Source organism: Melospiza melodia, chromosome 4 (assembly GCF_035770615.1).
Source record: "Melospiza melodia melodia isolate bMelMel2 chromosome 4, bMelMel2.pri, whole genome shotgun sequence".
Taxonomy (NCBI): domain Eukaryota; kingdom Metazoa; phylum Chordata; class Aves; order Passeriformes; family Passerellidae; genus Melospiza; species Melospiza melodia.
The window spans coordinates 89,413,259-89,433,533 of NC_086197.1; the positions used below are offsets into that span (position 1 = coordinate 89,413,259).

Below are 20,275 nucleotides of genomic sequence, written 5' to 3' on the forward strand. Positions count from 1 at the left end.
CATCTTATCACCTTAAACAGGAACATTTGGCCTCACTATGAAAGCCTCTCATTCAGAACTCAGATATCAGTTAATCATAACTACCTTCATCTTCTGCTTGTAGCATTTTCAAATAAGACCCTTGTATCCTATTGATATCCTGATTTTCCCTCTTTGCATTGGTTTAAACTTTCCCAGTTCCCCTACACTTCAAAAGACAGCAGTCAGGGTGGTGGTGTCATGCCAAACCAACTACTTACCTGGTACCTGGTCTTACTGAGATCCCTTCTCCACAACTGAAAAGTGCAATTTTTATAAAGTACCTGGGGAAGACCATGACCAACCCTTACTATGTGCATGCTTCGTGCATATGGTGGTTCTCTTGGGCTTGTATATGAAAAGCCTGAGTGATTAAAAGCCCAGGCATCCAAAGCAGCAAGACAGGTTCTAGCCTTGCGATGGCATAAATATATGTACATCCAGCTAATTTTTAGTGAAGAATCCAAATTAAGCTTTTATTCTGCTCATTTTGTTTTCCAGGCTGAAGAGAAGTGCTTTCTCTGTGATTCCAGATACCCATATAATCCCTATACCCAGCGTAACAGTCACATGGTAGAAAATGTTATCACAGCGTTTGAGCCTGACAGGAAAAAGAAGTGGTGGCAGTCAGAAAATGGTAAGTTCCTTAGAGAAAATATTACTGCAAATGTTACTGTGGGATTTCTTTACATAATTGGCTTTCACAAAATTGCCTTCATGAAGAGATGAATCCTGAGTGATTTAAACCCATTTGTGTGTCGCAAGATAAGATTTCAGGAAGTCTGTGTTTCTATGGACAAGTTTTAAACTCAGCACCCCCAAGAGCTGGCCAGAGGACGTGTGGCAATGCTGGGTTATACATGAAAGCCATGTATTTTCCACTGGCTGTCTTCCCTGACTGAGAGTTTTCATTTGGGGCAAAATATACATTTGCCTACAGATGTAACGTAAAGACAGTCTGTAAAACACAAATACTCATTTAAAAATTATTTTTAAAGAACTAATGATTTTGGAAAAAAAATTAAATAAAGCCTGGCTATGAGCTCCCTTATTCTGATATTCCCAAGTTCCTTTTCTGCAGGGCTGTTCTGGATCCATTCATCCCCCAGCTTGTATTGGTTCTGGGGATTGTCCTAACCCAGCTGTAGCACCTTGCACTTGTCTTTGACAAATCTCATCAGATTCCCATGGCCCCACATCTTGAGCTTTCCCAGGTCCCTCTGGATGGTCACTGATCCTTCACATGTGTCAACAGCGCCACTAGGCTTGGTGTCCTCTGCAACTTGCTGAGGATGTGTGCAATCCCAGAATTGATGAAAATAGTATCCTTACAGCTTCTCTGGGAAGACATGCTAGGAGGAATAACATTTACTCTGTCTTATTTGACATACAGTGATTATGTGAAAAACATTTCACTGGTTGAAAATTAAGGCATAGAAAAATAAGATGTTACCTCTATTTTGAGTATCCAACTGAAAATCCATAAGCCTTGTTTTTTCATGGAGTTTAGCAAGGATCTGTCACTGGCTTTGGACACCACTGCAAATAAAGCTGTGGGCCAGCTGTGAGAGGAGCTTTCCTTGTTGTCTCTATCTTTCTTCTGGGATGGAGTCTCATGCACAGTCTGGTCAGGAGGAGTCCTGAGATGGTGCATGCAGATGTGAACAATGGGGATATCAGCTGAGCTCCTGGAACTCTACAGGGAGTGTGTGACCTCTAGAGTTTTTTCCCATATTTGTTGCAGTTTTGGAAGATGTTTGGTGCAGTAGTTCTGCTCATTACAAATTTCACATCTGGAAGTATAGAAGGGTTTAACAGTTGTGTTTAGCATGAAGAAAACACCTCATTTTATTAGTTCTCTTTTTCTTTCTTAGCAATAAGTGAATTATTTGAATGGATTTTAAGAAATAAACCTAACTGGATATAGAAACACACAAACTCAGCACCCTGCCATGACCATCATTTACAGTCTGAATTATGTGAGCAAGACATTCAGCCTGTAGTCTCAGTGACATGCAGCATTGCTGGTGACAGTGCCAGGAAGGCAGCACATTGTATTGCCCCAGAGAGAGAGGTCCAGATGCATGGGGTTGTGCACAGAGGGTGCCCTAAAGGGTCTAGCTGCTCTGCTGGAAAAGGCATCTTTAAATCCTCCATGGGAAAACTGTCTCAGCAACCCCTTCAATGTACACATTGTGCACTTCATTTTCATTCTCTTTTCAGGTGTTGACCATGTGAGCATTAGATTGGACCTAGAAACTTTATTCCAATTCAGCCATCTTATCCTCACCTTTAAGGTACATCTTTTACCAGAGCTTTTATGTAAGATTATACACTAATTAACCAGAGGAATAAATTGCTTAGAGAGGCATTGAAAGCTCCATCTTTAGAGGTTTGTAAGGACAGGTTAGATAAACACCTGTCAAGTATTGTTAAATTATAGTTGATCCTGCCTTAGGGGAGGAGGATAGACTGAACAGCTTCCCATTTGTGTGCCTTCTGAACCTATTTTCTATAAAGCCAAGAATTAAAACTGAAAAAATACTTTGCAAAATTACACTCGAAAAATGTGGGACATATCTGAACTGCAGTTGCTCTTTTAATTTAGTTCAGTTCATGCATATCAATTATGATCCAGATGATTACAATTTTTTTGTACTAAATTCCTAATTGTTGTGGTAAACTACCTTACTTAGAAAGTAATCACATATCTATATGAAGTTACCTTTCCCTTTTGCTGGAGAGAGGTTCTCATGAGCTTTTTCAGAGACCCCTGTAACCATCACAGTACCTGTAACAAATACAAAATACCTCTCAAACACAAAATTTTAGCGTCCTCCAAAGAGGAATATCAATGTAACAACCCCTGAGGTGTCTTACTAATGCTGGCTTAGGGAATTATTGAAATGTTTCTTGCAGACATTTCGGCCTGCAGCAATGCTGGTTGAGCGCTCTACTGATTTTGGTCAGACCTGGAAAGTGTTTAGATATTTTGCACATGATTGTGCAGCTTCTTTCCCCAACATCTCTACTGGTCCAGCAAAAAGTGTTGGAGATGTTGTTTGTGATTCAAGATATTCAGACATCGAGCCCTCCACTGAAGGCGAGGTACAGTCAAGTGTCTGTTTGTATGAGTTCAAATAATTTGTGGAACTGAAGGTCTCTTGTCTGTGTCTGTTAAAAGCAGAGGCCTGTCCTTTGATCTCTTTGGTGGCTGCTCATCTCATCTCTAGAGCTTTATTGATTTGTTTTGCAGGTTGTTTTAAAAGCTTTGGATCCCAGCTTTGAAATAGAAGATCCATATGTGCCATATATCCAAGGTATGGACACTACATGTTTTGTCCAGAGACACTTTGCTGGTATTTTTTGTTTTGTACACTGAAAAGGGTCAACAGCTCAGCTGGTGTAAGTCAATGATGTTGAAAATTAGGTACCTAAAGACCTTAGGGACACATTGTGTTAATAAATTAAATGGGCCAGTCTTGTTCTCTAGCCCTGGGGGCAAACAGCAAAGCTCTGCAGGGGACATCCGTGAAGTTAAACTGTCTTTCCCTCTGGATTCAGGCTCAATCCATACTGCTTTTTGAGAGCAGTCCCAGAGGTACACATGAACCCATGAAGACAGTGGCTGGGAGAGTGCAGAGCCATACCAAGTAGGATGCTAACACTGTAGGATGCCTATAGTGACAGCTGTGTGCCAGGAGTGGGTCCCTGCACTGCCACTGTAGGCATTACTGATCTTGGCCAATAGTGGATAATTTTCATTATTTCTTCACTATAGGAAAATTCTTGCATGACTGATTCAAGCTGAAGATTTCATACTGTTCATTTTAGCCTGAACTTGGGCTCCTGCTCTCTCTTCTTTCCTTCCAGATCTCATTACACTGACAAACCTAAGGATCAATTTCACTAAACTCCACACCCTTGGAGATGCTCTGCTTGGGAGGAGGCACAGTGATCCCCTTGAGAAGTACTACTATGCCATCTATGAGATGGTTGTGAGGGGCAGCTGCTTTTGCAATGGCCATGCCAGCCAGTGTGATTCCATGCAGAACCTCCGGGGAGATGTTTTCCATCAGTCCGGGATGGTGCGTCCTTAACGCTGGCTCTGAAAAGGGGAATCTCAGTTGGTGTTTAGTGAGAAGGAAGAGATGGAGGGAGCTGAAGGAAGATCTCTGATAATCTTTGGATTGGCCATTTGCAATTGCTGGTTGTTAAATGTTTCAATGCAGACTCTTCCTTTAAAACCCGGGGTTGGAATGCACAGAAGCTGTCTTTGTTAGCACTACTGTGGTGTTTCAAAAGCAACTGGGACAAGACATGTTGATAATAGCAGCAGAATTCCAGAGCTGTAATGGTGCAAATGTAATGGATTAAGTAGCCTATGGCATGTGCAGACTTGAATGGCCACTTGTTGGGTGCATTCCACACTCCAGCTGGGCTTGGAGGGAGAGGAGGCATTGGCACAAAGAATAGTTGATAATGCAAAGCTAACCCATGAAAAATGGATTATTAAAAATTCCAGTAATGTGATTGCAAGTTTTTTCCCTCTGGGAACATGAGTTTTTTCTCCTGGAAAATATGTATCACAATCTGAAGACATATAGGGAGAGAGAGAAATAATCTAAAATGTTGGTGTCTCCTTTGATATCTCTATAAGTAATTTTTTTCTAAATATTGCTCAGTGGCTTTAATGTTTGGAGGTATTCTCCAGATCTTTTACTCAAATAATTGAAAATTAGGTCAGCTGAGGGAGCCAAAGAGCTTCAAATTTTCCCAATCTTGCTGACATACCTTAAGCAAATTCCTCTCCTCTCCTCTCCTCTCCTCTCCTCTCCTCTCCTCTCCTCTCCTCTCCTCTCCTCTCCTCTCCTCTCCTCTCCTCTCCTCTCCTCTCCTCTCCTCTCCTCTCCTCTCCTCTCCTCTCCTCTCCTCTCCTCTCCTCTCCTCTCCTCTCCTCTCCTCTCCTCTCCTCTCCTCTCCTCTCCTCTCCTCTCCTCTCCTCTCCTCTCCTCTCCTCTCCTCTCCTCTCCTCTCCTCTCCTCTCCTCTCCTCTCCTCTCCTCTCCTCTCCTCTCCTCTCCTCTTTTTGTCACCTTATCTGCTCTCTGTTCTCACCACATTACAGGTCCATGGGAGATGTATCTGCCACCATAACACTGAAGGTTTCTCTTGTGAAAGATGCAAAGATTTCTACCATGATGCTCCCTGGAGGCCAGCTGAAGGGACACAAGATAATGCTTGCAAACGTAACTCAAACATGTCATTTTCCTTTTCAATAGCCAGGAGTGGGTGTGGCACAATCCTAGTCCAATCCATAATGGGATGGCCATGTTTCTGGGAGGGAAATTTTTTCATGCCTCATCCAGAAAAACAGATTCCTGCATTCACAGGTGCAGTGTTATCCTACAAGAGGAAGAGCTATTGCATGTTCTTATTCTTCATACAGGAAAAAACCAAAAACAACAAAGAGGAGAAAAAGCAGCTAATGCAAAAAAGATAATTCATTGGTTTGCACAGTGTTTTTCATGTGAGTGAAAGAATTTAGACAAGGCTAAATTATTCATTTCAACAATAATGCATAATGCAGTATACACAAGAATAATATATTAGGATCTGTAACAAATATTCAGCTAGAGATTTCTTCAGCAGAGCAGTGTTCCCCCCTGCGTATCAGGCACACTCCCCTGCATTTCCAAGTTTAGGATACAGTTCTGTCTGAAAAATCCAATTTTTTTCCCCCAACTGTAACACACAAGGCCTGGGAATAATCTTGCTGGGCACTGGAATCACACAAGTAACCAGTAACCCTGTGTGAAGTGTAGACAGCACTGTGGCAGAGCACAGCATTTCCATGGTGTGAAACACCCCCTGTTTGCTTTGGTTTCAGGCTGTAACTGCAACAGCCACTCCAGCAGGTGCCACTTTGACATGGCCGTGTACCAGGCCAGCGGTGGGGTCAGCGGCGGCGTTTGTGAGGACTGCCAGGACAACACCACCGGCCAGCACTGCGACACCTGCAAGCCTTCCTTCTACCAGGACCCGCTCAAAGCCATCTCAGAGCCTCGGCCGTGCCTCCGTGAGCCTCCCTTTAACTTCTGCATGGGTGACTCAAACCGGGGCTGTTCTGTTAGTGCTCAGGAACTCATAATCACAGAATGATTGTGTGCAGGTGCTTTTATTGAAGAGCTCTGGGTGTCAGGGGTACAGACCCAAACCTGACCTGACATGGGTTCGGGATGAACATGTTTTTATTCCCTTATCATTATATAACTACATATTAATTATTACATTTATATTGTTTTATTGTATACATTGATTTCATCCAAGCATGGATTCTTGTAATTTCCATCAAACACTCCAAACATAATTTCTCATGATTCTTGTTACAATTAAACAATAATTTTATCCAATTACCAAACAATCGTTGCATTTAACAATCATATAATTTATCATATAACAATCATATAATTTATCATACTCATTAAATGATTATACAGGTGTAGTTTTGCATGATCCAGTAAAGCCTAACATTTTCCCAGGGCCTACCACGCCCAACCTTTCTTTCCAACTCCCCTGAATATCCCATGATTTTAGAAACATTTTATCCCTGTACTATCAGTTCTGGTTCCCTTTGCTCTGAGCCCTATGGCCATCCCCATGCTTAAATGTCCACGTGGATGTAAAAACGTAACCAAACCTATAATATCCAAACTGCCCTACTAAGTAGCTGCATGACAGTATCCTCCAAACATCATTGTGAAAAGAGCTGCATATTCCAACTCCTTGCTAGACAGAGCTTAGAAATCCAGCGAAGCTATCATTTTTCTTGAACAAGGTCAATATAAATATGAATAGCAGTAGTGATGTTGCTTCAGTGATTACAGAAGAGGCTCCAAAATGATGGGAGGAGTAAATAACTTTTGCTAGATACCTGCTATATGCAAGAAAAATAATCTTTCAGACGTGAAAGCTCTTCTTCTGAAAGATGACCTAAATTCATTTTTAACATAGAATGGAGAAAACACTCCGAGTATTATTTAATTGCAGCAATTGACTGGCATGAAAAGTCCTTAAGGGGGCAAGGGCAGATCACCAGCAGCTCTGTAATTGCATTTTCATGCTTACACCTACCTGTGCTGTTCTGTGCGTGTCCCTGGCCCTGCGTGCAGCGTGCAGCTGTGACCCCGCGGGGACCCTGCCCGGGGCCGTGTGCCAGAGCCGCACGGAGCCCGCGCTGGGCACGGTGGCGGGGCGCTGCCCCTGCAAGGACAACGTGGAGGGCGCTCGCTGCGACAAGTGCAAGGCGAACTACTACGGGCTGAGCAGCAGCGACCCCCTGGGCTGCCAGCGTAAGTAAAACATCCCTGCCAGTCTCCTTTCCAAAGCCTTTTTGGGGCAGGGAGGTAGTTGAATGCACAGATCCACACACTAATGCTCTACTCGAGTCACGAAATAGCCAGTTGTCTACTGTAATTTAACGTCAAGGAAATTCAAGGTTTGTGGTGCAGCGTCCAAGACTGAAACAATGCAAAATCACTTTCAGAATGCATAGTAATCTGTTATATTAATAGTATATGCATAGTATCTGTTATTTTAATAGTATATGCATAGTATCTATTATATTAATAACAGATTAGGCTATTGTTAATAGAGGGATTATTAAATATGCAACTTAATTGAAAAGGGATATTGAGATGACAGGAGCTGCTGCCTTGCCAAAAGAACTTCCAGCCAACCATTCCTCTGAGGAAGGCTTGGTGAAAGCACGTCCCAGCCCTGCCCAGGTGCACCAAGGGTTTGTGGGCACGTTATGCCAGCACCAGGTGCTCAGCCACACACAGGGACTGCAGTGCAGATCAGCACACAGCCCTTGGCAAAAACACTGCTGAGGCCTTCTGCCAGAGCCTCTGCTCCCCCCAGAGAGGCACCCACCGAGGAAATTGTCCATTTCCAAGTGTAGTCTGGAGGGTGCAGGGGCACATTCAGAGTGTCTGTGTGGAGGATGGAGACTGCCTGTCATGCTGATGCCACACCTAATGAAAATGCCAGTCCTGGCTGTCACTGGGCCCTGCAGAGGTAACTGCACCTTTCTGTCCCTGCAGCCTGCAACTGCAATCCCTTGGGCACTTTGCCCTTCTCCGTCTGTGATCCTGCCACGGGAGAGTGCCTCTGCCAGAGGTTCACCACAGGGCAGCGCTGTGAAAGATGCCTTGTATGTACTCCGTTTTTGGTTTCACTTCTGCATGTGGTTGTGGAAGTCTCCTCACCCATCTCACACCTTTTCATTGCCAGAAAAGTAAACAATTTGTTAAAATTCAAAATCATTTTATAGCTGTATGCTCCCAATTTGCATTGACACGTCTACTTTTCTTTCACTGCTCCCAAATATTTGTGCAATTAAATTGCAGGGAGAGGAGCACTCCCAGAAAGGAAATGCAAAATTATGTCCTTGATCCATCTTAGCTATTTACAGAGCAATTTGCTAGTACAAGTGGGTAAATATCTGCCTCTTGCAGTGGCTAAGCACCCCTGCTATCCAGTAAGAGGAACAATCTCCCATGGCCAAGCACAGTAATGCTCAATTGTTCATCCAGCAGAACGAGTTTTGTTTTGCTTTGCATACTTAAACATTTGCCATAAAAGAACCTTTCTTTTTATACCAGGCAGGATACTGGGGTCTTGGCAACAGCTTGTATGGCTGTTCTCCATGTGACTGTGATATTGGTGGATCACAGAATAACTTGTAAGTTAAAGTTCTTCACGTTCTTTCTTGGGTTTAATTTTTATAAACTCTTAGGCTAGACTTTCTGGTTAGGTTAATACAGTCACAGTACAGATAAGAAAAATAGAATGTAGATGGAATTTCATAATATACAAACAGTGTAAATTTGGGTGGGGATCTTGGAAATTTATTTGTGGTAAGGGGATTTACCTATTTCATTTGAAGCCAACCTTAAATCTGGTTGAGCCTAGAAGTGTTTAATATGAAATATAAAACATATGCCTTGAGAGAACCAGAAGCCCTAATATTATTACTAATTAGAAATTAGAAGTCATAGGTGAGATTTTTAACTTAGCTTCCTACCCTAAATGGTAGATATTTTTTTTTTCTGGGTCCTATTTGAAATGTATAATTTTAGAAGAAAGGTTGGTTTCATTTGGATTCCTCCAAAAATCTGTTGGGCAGGGGTCTTCACTACTGCAGTTAGGCTTCAGACAGAGGAGCATACAGTCCCATGCTGTAGAGCAGCTCCTTGTGAGCAGGTAAATCACTTGGTGCATTAAATATACATGTAAGCATATGAAAACATTCAATATCACATCAGAGGTCCTTCTGATCTCATGTCCTGCCTCCAGAATTGTGGGTGACAGATTATTAAGAATCATGATATAGTGATTCTTATAGAAAAATATACAAGAAATTATACAGGAATAGACAGTAACAGATGCTCAGGAAACAAAAGGATTAGTGCTAAAGGTATGGAACAGACAAAGACTAAGGAGGTTGTGAACTCTGAAGTCATGGAAAAGTAGCATTGCATCAGAAGCAGAGGAGGTGGGTGATAGGAAGTTTAGTAATGGAAGTAATCCATCAATGGGAGAAATTAAGCAAAGGTGGAACAAGGGTGGGTGTGAGCTGCCCTCATGCTGTGAGGACCCAGCTGTGCCAGCTGATGTCCTCCCTTTTCCAACTGCTCCCCAGGTGCTCGCAGAAGGACGGGCAGTGCGAGTGTCTGCCCAACATCGTGAGCCGCCAGTGCAACGAGCCAGCTCCGGGATTCTTCTTTCTGCCCCTGGACTATTATATTTATGAAGCTGAGCATGCAAGGCCCCTTTCTGGCTCTGCACCCCTGGTAGGTGTTTGGCTTTTTGGGGGTTGTACTGAGAGGGGATCATTGTGGTGATGACATGGGGGCTGAGGCTGAGGAGGAGAGCCCTTGCTTGGGGAGCAGCTCTTTAGCAGGAAAATGCAAAACAAGCCCCATGGACATTGTCAGTTTGTCTTTGTTTGTCATGGACATGACTATTCCCTAACTGTGGCTGTTAAAAAGGGACAGTCACTACAGCATGGTATGCCCTGCAGAGCTGCCCTTGTTGCTTCTTAAGTGCAGGCTGGTCTATCATGAATCAGAGAAATAAAATTAATTATTTAAATTAGAGTAAAGTATTTGAGTTGCCAATAGCTCTCATGAAATATTTTATTTCTGGAAATCTCCAACAAGGGAAGAATCAAATTACTCTCTGCTCCATTGGACTAATTCCTGCTGCCTTATATAACGGCATTGATTGTAGCCTAATTTCCTCAAGAATTTGGCATCCATCTGTAATGCCTTTAGAAAAATTAATTTTTTTTCCCCCTTCAACATGGGGGTAGTTTTTCCCCATGCTGACTGCAAGCCTGGAATGCACCCCTTCCTCTGTCTATGCTTTTGCTAACATTTTTTCTCTGACATGCATAGAAACTATAGATAAAGGATAATAAAAAAATGTTTATTTGCATGTTGCATCCACAAATATTTAGCGATAATCACAATCAGCAATTATCCTACAGTCCAATAATTAAATGGAAAACAGATGTCTGGGACATAGCTTATGAGGGAAAAGTGCAAGTTAATTTTAAAGGAGTGAGGGAAAAAGATTTCCAACAGCTGTTGAGCCACAGTTTAGAGTTTCTCCCAGAGAGAATAGATCTTGTTTTAAGAATGTGGGTTTTCATTTACTTGCTTACCACCCTTCAACATTGTTGAGACAGTGCTGCTCCTCTTTTGATACTTCATAGGTTCAGCCAAGCACTCTTCCAAGGTGTGACATTTACTTCCAGAAGAAAGGCTATGAGTTCATGATTGAAAATGGAAAGATTGTGTTAAACAGGAACAAGAAACGAACAGTAAGGAAATCTGGACTGGAACAGGTAAATTAGTACTTGAGTAGTTACTCAAGTTGACACCAAATACTAAAATTTTATTTTGTAACAAAGGTCAAGGAAATGTCTGAGCACGTGGGATTTGCAGTCTTAGACATTTCAATCATGACGCAAATCAATATTTTGGTACACAGTTGGGTTGGACATTTTATTATTCACAGTGACAGGCTTGCTCTGCTGTGTCCGGTGCCTTTGTAGACTCATTTCCATTACTTTTTGGAAGAGAAAAGGCCTTATGAAAGGTAAACTTTTTTTTTGGTTGCAATACATTTTCAACAAGTTTACCAAGACATTAGCATGGTACCTCCTGCACTTAAGTGCAGCCATTGTAAGTACTGATATTTATGCATCTAGCTTACAATAGAATGGTTCAGCCATGTATGAAATCAGGCTTACTCTGTTTAAGGTTTGCAATGTGAATGTTTGGAGATGCCAAATATTCAGAGGTGAGTGGATTATTCTAGTCTCTCTTATTGCTGTTGCTGCAAAGTTATAGGAATCTTTCCTTTACATGTGTCCCTAAATATCCTACCTTTGGGAGAGTTATTAGATTGTCAGTCTCGAGCTTGTTTGGAAAATGAGACTGATGGCTAAAGTAAGTAAACAATGTGGCAAAAATATTTCCTTTCTTTTTTCTGACTTTGTTTCAGTTGTAATTTGACTCTGTGTGTTGTTGAAGATGCCAGTGTGTCTCTGCAGGGCGCGATGCAGTTTGGACAGGACCCGGACCTGGCCGTGGTGTTCCGGCCGCCCAGCGCTGGCCGGGCTGTCACCTGGACAGGACACGGCTTCGCCCGCGTCCCCAGCGGGGCTGGGCTCAGATTTGCCATCAGCAACGTTCCCTTTGCCATGGACTTTGATATCACCGTTCGCTATGAGCCTGAGGTGCTTGTGATGTCGTGTGTGTCTTGTGGCGTTGTCATAGGTGCAGGGTCTACTTTGTGAATAATAGGATGAGCAACTTGTCCTATTCGTTATATCTAAAATTAAAATTGCTTGGTTTTTCACCCAGTAACAAATTGCCTTACCAACCAACTAACATGTTCTCCAGTGACCCCCTTAACCCTTTCCACTCAAATATGAAAAATCTCCATTAGAAGTCTTTTCTAAGCATGGGCCAATATTTCATCTTCTGAGTATTTCTCTTTTGGCAGCTTTACTTGGACTAGGCTATTACTCAAAAATCAAACACATGGAAAATGCAGATCCTTTTAGACAAGCATCCTGTATTCCTAGCTGGGTTTTTTTGGGCAATAAAGCATGTACAGGCAGGAGTCATCTGCATAGATATTTATCCAGGCCTTTTGCAGGCATCCTGCTTCCCAGTTGTTCCATCTGGACTCTGAGATGTGTGAAAATTGTAGGAAAATAGCAAAAATTACTATTTTTTGCCTGGAGAAGATTTCTTAATGATGATGGCATGTCTAGGGAAATCTGTTAATCTGAATCTGGTTAAACTCAGGTCCTTACCCACGTCTTCAAAAACACACGCAAGCGTTTTATTGGTACCAGCTTTTGTATACTCCTTACTTTTTTGCAATTCTCTGGGACAGTCCCACACCTCAAGATTTTCCTGTTGTCTGTTGTGTTCTGTTCTCTGACTAGCACTCTGAGGCAAAACAATCTCCCAGTGTTTTAAAACATTGGAACAATTTTTTCAGTGGGCTAGCTTTTTCTGTCTAAGGATTGAAGAGTTGGGTTTTAAATACATTTGATACAAAGTCTTTTATGTTTACTATTTCTTATTAGATGTGTGAGAAGGCAGCTAATGAAGGATATCTCCAGAAAAACACTGTGCTAAGAAAAGAAACAACTCCAATGACTCTAACAGAGCTGTTTCCATTTGAACCAGCTGAGGTCCCATTTCAGTCTCTGCTTTTCATTATCTATTGCAAATACAATGAATTTTTCACAATAACATTGTTTTTCAGTGCTGTAAAGAATAAAGAGAAAGTCTGTCTTGTCACTGCAGTGTGCAGATGATTCAGATGGCTTTCATTAACACTTGCAAAGAGAAAGCAGGTTTTTCAGATACAAAATATAGCCAGAATTTTTGTCTTTTGTTTATAGATCTTGGAAGACTGGCTTGCAAGCATTGCCATCCAGCCTGCTGGTATCTTGTCAGATCAACACTGCAAAAACAAGGTCCTCTCACAGGAGCCACAAGAGCTGCCTCTCCCAGCTTCAAAGAGGTCTGACTGTTGCTGTCTTTTTGCCTGTAGATCTTCTGTGTACAAATCATTTACTGAAGCACTGCAGAGCAACACATGTGTGGGATAGTGGGAATATCAGAAACACATGTGGGGCCTTTTCTGTTGCTGGCACACCACAATACTACACAAGGTCTAAGGAAGAGTCTGATGCCCCAATCTGGCAAACATTTGCCAAACCCAGGAGAGCAGCCTGAGATTCAGCTAAGGTTGGTTGCTCTGGTGAAGATCAGAATGGAAAGGAAATATTGACTTAAACTCACTATCCTAGTCTACTTTCAAAACCAGCTTTTCAGCTTGGACCTGTGTAAAGAATAGAGAGAAGCTAAGAGGATGTGACCAATGTCTTCATCAAAGAGGGACAGGAAAGGATGAATATGAACAGTGAGTTGCAAACCCCCTTGCTAGAAGCAGTGAAACCTGCCATTTTCAGTTTAATCTCCTCAATTTAAATTGCACTTAGAGAATCATCTGGCAGAAGTCCTGCAGCTTTCCCAAAGCCTGCAAGCATGGGGCTGGGTGTGCTCCTCACAGCAGCAGGGCTTGCTCCAGGCTGCAGGCATCAGTTTGCAGGCACAGAGGGCAGGGACAGCTCACAACATTCAGTAAACTTGCCTTGTCCTGACTCCTGGCTATAACTGTGCTTCATTTCTGCTAAACAGGATTGCAATTCTGCAAACCCCAGTCTGCCTGGAGCCGGGAACAGAATATTTTGTGGATGTGTATTTTTCCCAGCCCTCTGCCTCTGACAAAAAGGCAAAATCATTCATCTTGATTGACTCAGTGAGTAGTTCTGTCACAAGTCCCTTGAGGTTGTATTTCTACACAGTGCTGGTTTTTTTACAGACTTATTAGAAGTATTTTTAAATAAGGTATAGTGTGTTTTAATAGAAATTCAGCTTCTGTTTTTCTCCATTATGCAAACAGTGCATATTTTTGCATGGAAAGGCAGAATTGTATCTGGTTAAATTTTCATGGAGCAATACAAGTCATACTTGTTGCATACATTGCATGTTTCTCTATCTGTTGCTCATTGATTATGAATACAGTCCATATGTATGTGCTGATAAGATGCTGTGGGCTATGGACATAAATTTGTACAGCTCCTCATCACTTAGGTTTTTTTAAATATCTCTAATTTGTTTGAGTCATGGTTATTTTTAAGGATTATATCGGAAAAGTAAAATTAGTCTTGTACTTCCTGGGAATCAGTTCCAGATATTTTGCAAGTTTTCATCAAGTCAGGAACTGGGTGTTAGTTTTGGGTCCTTCTCTTGAAAAATATTTTTAGGTCTATTTCTCTTATTATTCCTGTAGAACTGGACCTGGCAAGGGCTGACTATACTTGGACATAGAACCTTCAGCTGATTTTTCCCTATCACAGTAATACAAGTAAAAATTTTGGCCAGACACTGCCTTTGGAGTCACTAACACAGCATGGCAAGACCAGTTCTGAGCGTATATCAGAGGTCTTATTATAATTTTATTTTTTTAAACACAGTCTCTCTTATTTGAAGAACTCAGGGAATGTTTAGACCTTGAGAATAAATGTGAATTTAGATGACAGAATGGCACAACTGCAGATTTGGAAACCCAATGCTCCAGGCCTCTGTCGTTCCAATGAAAAGCACATTAGGAGAATGTGGGAAATTCTGGTTTTCAATATATCTAAGCAAAAATATTTTCTTTTCTCTCTTAATGACAAAGCTTGGACTTATTCCCAGAATTGGATCTGTGGAGAACTTCTGCAGTGAAAAGGATTTAGATGAGTACCAGAAGTATCACTGCATTGAGATTGCATCTGAAGTTGGGCCCCACGTCCTGCCCGAGGCGTGCGCGCGGCTCATAGCGAGCCTGTCCGCCCGAATCCACAACGGCGCTGTGGGTGAGGACCAGCCTGCACAGGCAGCTCTTTTGGGCAGTTGCTGGCTTTCCCTTGGGTCTGTAGGGTATGCTGACTGTAGAGCTCTGACCCTGCAGTGGTGTAGAAGTGAAGCTGGCCAGCATGGATGTGCAGGGTATATCCCGCTGAATCCTGCGTGGGCTGCAAACACCTCTTGGTGGCATGAATCTCAGAATTCATCACTCCTGATGGGCCTCATGAGCCGCATGAGAGGGACCATGGCAGTCTTTTTGTGTCTTCTGAAAAGCATTTGAATCAGATGCCTTTACCATATGGCCAAGGCAGTAACTTTCCTTCTTTTCTAGCTACTGTTAAATGACAGAGAAGTTTCTAAGCCCTCTCTCTAGATGCTGTAGGCTAGCTGAATGCCTTGGTAAGATTCCAGACATGATGGTACATAAGTTGGTGTACTGGAAGAGATTCACCAAGAAAACCTTGATGATATTACAGCAATAAGGCAGCAGCAGGAGGGGTTTGAAATTCCTAGGCAGCCTCCCTGACCCACCATTAGCTGGGCTCAGTAGCTCAGGGAATTTCCCAAATATTTGACCCAGAGAAATGGCAGTTCTCTGCACTTCCAGTAACAGGAGGGGCCTTTCTGGGCAACTTTGGTGGCCAGCTTCTTTCAGGGAGTCTAGCAGCAATGCCTCCAAAGTGATAGCATCTTCTTGGATTGGACAATTTTTAGCATTGATGCCTCACTTAGTATCAGGCAATGAGGTCACAGCTGTGCAACCAGTGAACCCCTGATTTAGGCTTGGGCTGTGATAACTTCCTGTGGCCTGATTCCTAAAGTGATGAGATTCTCCCAATGAAATTTGGCACTTTGGTTTTCTGGTGCTTTCCAGAGCATCCTGGGCAAACATCCTCTGTGGGTTAGCGGAGCATCTTCACTCAACAAGTTAGTCCAAGGTGTCCAGAAGGAAACAAACAGTGCACAGATGCAGACTAAATACAGCTTGCAGGTTATGTCCAATGCTTCAGCTAGATGCAGATTTATAGCAAATCCTTCTGGACTTCACAATGTCTCTATTTGGATTACACTTTGCTACTCCCTTTCTGTCTTAACCCAAATACGTGCTGAAGGCAGTGCCTTGAATGTGGCAACTGCAGCACCAAGACTTGTGCTGGTGCCTGATATACCATCACCGTTGGTGTTACACCATCAAATGATCTAAACTATGGCACCATCAGTTTAGTGAACTCCTGAGAAGAATAATCAAACTCTTTCCTACCTATTTTAAATTGTGAAACCTGCAAGCTGATGAGATCAGTAGAACTCCTTGACAACCGAACCTGTTTTGATGTTTTTTCCCCTTGCCAGCATGCAAGTGCAATCCCCAAGGGTCGCTGAATGGCAGCTGTAGTAAGCTGGGGGGCCAGTGTCAGTGCAAAGCCAACGTCGTGGGACGCTGCTGTGACACCTGCTCTGCAGGCAGCTATGGCTTCGGCTTCCATGGCTGCTACGGTGAGTGCCCTGCAGCCAGCACCGCTGCCAGGACCACCAGCACACCCCAGTGTCTCAGGGCTTTGAATCCTGGATTATATGTGAAGCAATAGTAAAAATGTTCCCTCTAATAACAAATTTTCCATCCCCGCTGCCTTTGAGCAGCAATGAGATGGGTTGGCAGTGAGAGGAACAGCAGATTTGTCTTTACAAACAAGCTGTGGGTCCGCTGGTAGATAAAACTAGCACTGGGAGATAAAAGAAACAATGGGAAGGATTCTACTGATTGATGAATGCAAAAAGATATTTGCTTTTACAAATAAACTTTAGGTTTGCTGATAAACTAAATTAGACATTGAGAGATGAAAGAAACAATGGGGAAGAAAAACTCCTAAATTCCATAAGAATTAAAAATTAAAAGGGAGGGTTATACATTAGAGGGAAATCTTTGGGATCGGGCGTATCATGGAGTCTGTACCTCTCAAGTACCTCAGCCAATGGAGAAAGAGAGAAGGGAAATGCGGTCAGGAAATTGGGATAAAATGGGAGGCTGCATCTTCTAAAAATTTGAGAGATCTCAGGGGAATGCCCTATGGCCTCTCCCTTTATTCGAATAAAGCCAGAAAGGACTCCTCTGTCTCCTTTTTGGACATCAACTTCTAGTGTTCGTAAATTAATTTTCTTCGCAGCAGGAAGGCTCTAAGGGCACAGCTTTGCTTTGGTGTTTTCCAGCGTGCGAGTGCCACCCGCAAGGCTCGCAGGGCGCGCTGTGTGACCAGCGGACGGGGCAGTGCTCCTGCCGCCGGGGCGTGCACGGCCGGCGCTGCAGCCGCTGCCTGCCCGGCTACTTCGGCTTTCCGCACTGCCGCCCCTGCCCCTGCAATGGCCGTGCGGGGCTGTGCGACCTGCGCACCGGAGAGTGCCTCGACTGCCGCGGCTTCACCGCCGGCAGCCGCTGCGAGAGGTCAGTGCGTGGGCGCTGCTGCAGGGCTCCAACACACACCGCTGGTCTGCACGGTGCCCGTCCAGCTGGGGGCCTACAAATGCATCGATGACCTTAGCAGGTCACTGAGCCATTACCCCAGGTTTGCAGAGCACTTAACAGGTCGTTGACATGTTAACATAGAACTGCTGAATGTCAGGTTCCTATTTCATTACTATTACCTGTTGCATGTGGGAATGTGCATGCAATGCCTGTGGGTGGACTGCAGGCAGGGCATGCACCCAGCATTGCCGCAGACATTTGAGACACGGACACCACGGCACCATGTACTTGGAGACATGCACAAAGCGCCGTGTGTGGGTTAAACTGACTCCTGCCAGGTTCCAAATTGCCAGCTTTCAAATTTAAAATTCAGCACGAGGCTAGCCAAGAGGCTGAATATTCTGCTGAATACTCATTTTAATACCTGCAATTACCTTCAAGGAGTTTAAGTAAATGTGCCCTCTTTGCTGGTCATATTAGTTCCATGTCACCAGAAAATTACTTTTCCCACATGTTCCAGCTGCATTCAGAGCACTGCTCCTCTTTTTTGTTTTGTACACTGGCAGCAGTATCACAGTTCAACATGGACATGGAAATTAGGTTTGTTTCGTTTGGTTTGGCTGGACTATGCCTTGTCATTAATTTTTAAGAGGTTTTCCTCATGAAACCTGTTGAGCTTTTCCTGCAGTGGTTTTAGACAATACAGTGTTTGGCTGTTCTACGTGTAGATGGCAAACAGATTAAAAATGGGAGACTGAAACACTTTTTGCCCTGTGGCTTTGCAGGATCTCCAGACCCCAGGGGAAAGACAGTCAGATAGCCAAGTCTTTTAGCCTTGCCTGTATACATATGGAGAGCTGTATTCCCATTTGGCATAGCAGAACAGATCAAGGACTGAGGTTGCTCCAGAAGCCTCTGTGTTGTTGTTGCTGCAGCTGCAGGACTGCAGGGCCTGGGATGTGAAGGCAGCAGTGGGATGTGGGCAGGGTGGCTGAGACCCCAGGGAGCCCCAGAAGCCCCCACCAGTCTGGGTTACAGCACAGCCACCAGCACCTCGAAGGAGCCATCAGGTTTGCAGAACATGTCAGACACAGCATGGCTCAATACATATGTTGCATCTAAAATATGCAGTATTCTCTGAGTACTCTTGAGGAATCATTGCTTTTTTGCCTGTGCCAGCACTTTTTACTGTCATGCCAATCACTCTGTGTGTGTGTCTGGATGGAAATAGATGAATATATGTACTGATAGGTAAATATACAGAATTTTTATATGGCAGCTTTTAGCTGCTTATGCAGAGCATGTGTGATATGCCATATCATAATCTGCAGAGGATCAGGAAAGGGACATCACACCATGATCAATGTGATCAAGTGAAGCCAATTGATTGCAAAAAGCAAACTATATTTATGCTGTGTTTTACTGTTCACTCCTCAAGGTAATACATGATTGGTTAAATCCTTCTGTGCATGTGTTTTAATCTTTCAGTTAATTTTAGTTAGTTTTTCTTCTTCACATGTCTCGCTGTGGTTTTCTTGTCTGCCTTTACATCCTGAACTGTCTGTTGCTGAGTGTGTTCTTCTTCTTTTGTGTCCTTCTTTTGTGTCCTTCAAGGGCATTGTGACCTTACTCAGTTTCTATGAAGACTGGATTGTGCATATATATATATATATATGTATCCATTGTCTTGCAAAAACCCCTCAACAATGATCATTCAGTTTAAAATTGTTCCAGAGTGGGTGAAAGTCCTCACAAACATTTCTTGAAAGGAAAACATATGTCTTTTTCTTTTTGCTTCAGATTTTGAGAATGCAGCTCTGATTTTCCATTTTAGAACACATTTGAAGCTTGAAATGTCTCTACCAATTGACAATTTGTCCTGCTTTGTGTTGACTGCTTTGGCAGGTGCATGGATGGCTATTATGGAAACCCTCTGGATGGAGAGCCCTGCCACCCATGCATGTGCCCAGGGCCACCTACAAGCAATAGGTATTTTGCACATTCCTGTTACCAGGACTCCCAGTCTGCACAGCTTGTCTGTAATTGTCTCGAGGGATATTCAGGTATGAAGCAAAATAAAGACTGGTTTTGATGCTACTTAAATTAATGTAAGAGAAAAAAAATTATCATCCTCCACCTCTCAAGTGTTCAGAAATGACAATGAGGTAATGCTAATAAAACTGCTAAAGAAGAGTTAGCACTCGAGTTTACTGAAATTATGTGGCTAAGTTCTGACTAGGAAGAATGGGAATTGTGCAGTTAGTGTTTTCAAAAGATGTTCACCTATGGATGCAGTGAAGTAATTTATTGTTCTGATGTCACTCTCTGGAAATCTCCTCCTTTCCAGGAGCATTACACTAATCTGGTGGGGAAAGGAGGGGAGAACTGCAGTTGCTTGTTACCTCTGAAAAAGAAGCATTGCAAGCCCAAATGGGAATGATTAGGGCATCAAAAAGAGCTGATAAGACTTCCTAATGAGAGAAAGTCTTTCTCCATATAGAGGAAAACTCTTTGACATTATGCCTTATAGTGACTGCTTCATGGTTCAAATAGTCATTTTAGAAATGGGGTTTCTGCTCTCAGCTGTATGAAATGCAGATGTTTTTGCAGTAAACTGATTGCTCATTTCCTAAGATCATGTTGACTTAGGTTGAATTCCTGAAGGGAAAGCTGAAGATGTTTCCTTTCCCTTGGGCATTAGAAAGATCTCCTCTGGTGGAAGCAAAGCTTAATGGGAATCACTGCTGAAAATTAAACCAATGCTGTCATCTTTACTTAGGCAAGGT

The 20,275-nt window shown here is 43.0% G+C and overlaps 1 protein-coding gene and 1 long non-coding RNA gene across 2 annotated transcripts in view; one reads left to right on the forward strand and one right to left on the reverse strand.

Annotated features, from left to right (window-relative positions):
• The window catches only part of LAMB4 (laminin subunit beta 4), a 41,077-nt gene that overhangs the window by 3,872 nt on the left and 16,930 nt on the right, over positions 1-20,275 (forward strand). The window contains exons 3-21 of the mRNA XM_063155484.1: positions 520-655; positions 2,242-2,315; positions 2,938-3,126; positions 3,275-3,338; positions 3,892-4,106; positions 5,146-5,266; positions 5,908-6,096; positions 7,190-7,369; positions 8,123-8,232; positions 8,684-8,763; positions 9,724-9,874; positions 10,801-10,932; positions 11,644-11,829; positions 13,015-13,136; positions 13,817-13,937; positions 14,862-15,039; positions 16,382-16,525; positions 17,237-17,468; positions 19,395-19,552. Coding sequence (XP_063011554.1) covers positions 520-655; positions 2,242-2,315; positions 2,938-3,126; positions 3,275-3,338; positions 3,892-4,106; positions 5,146-5,266; positions 5,908-6,096; positions 7,190-7,369; positions 8,123-8,232; positions 8,684-8,763; positions 9,724-9,874; positions 10,801-10,932; positions 11,644-11,829; positions 13,015-13,136; positions 13,817-13,937; positions 14,862-15,039; positions 16,382-16,525; positions 17,237-17,468; positions 19,395-19,552 — 2,782 coding nt within the window. The remainder of the gene's footprint in view (positions 1-519; positions 656-2,241; positions 2,316-2,937; positions 3,127-3,274; positions 3,339-3,891; positions 4,107-5,145; positions 5,267-5,907; positions 6,097-7,189; positions 7,370-8,122; positions 8,233-8,683; positions 8,764-9,723; positions 9,875-10,800; positions 10,933-11,643; positions 11,830-13,014; positions 13,137-13,816; positions 13,938-14,861; positions 15,040-16,381; positions 16,526-17,236; positions 17,469-19,394; positions 19,553-20,275) is intronic.
• The window catches only part of LOC134417807 (uncharacterized), a 39,619-nt gene continuing 22,134 nt past the window's right edge, over positions 2,791-20,275 (reverse strand). The window contains exon 3 of the long non-coding RNA XR_010027630.1: positions 2,791-2,809. This is a non-coding gene — a long non-coding RNA (uncharacterized LOC134417807). The remainder of the gene's footprint in view (positions 2,810-20,275) is intronic.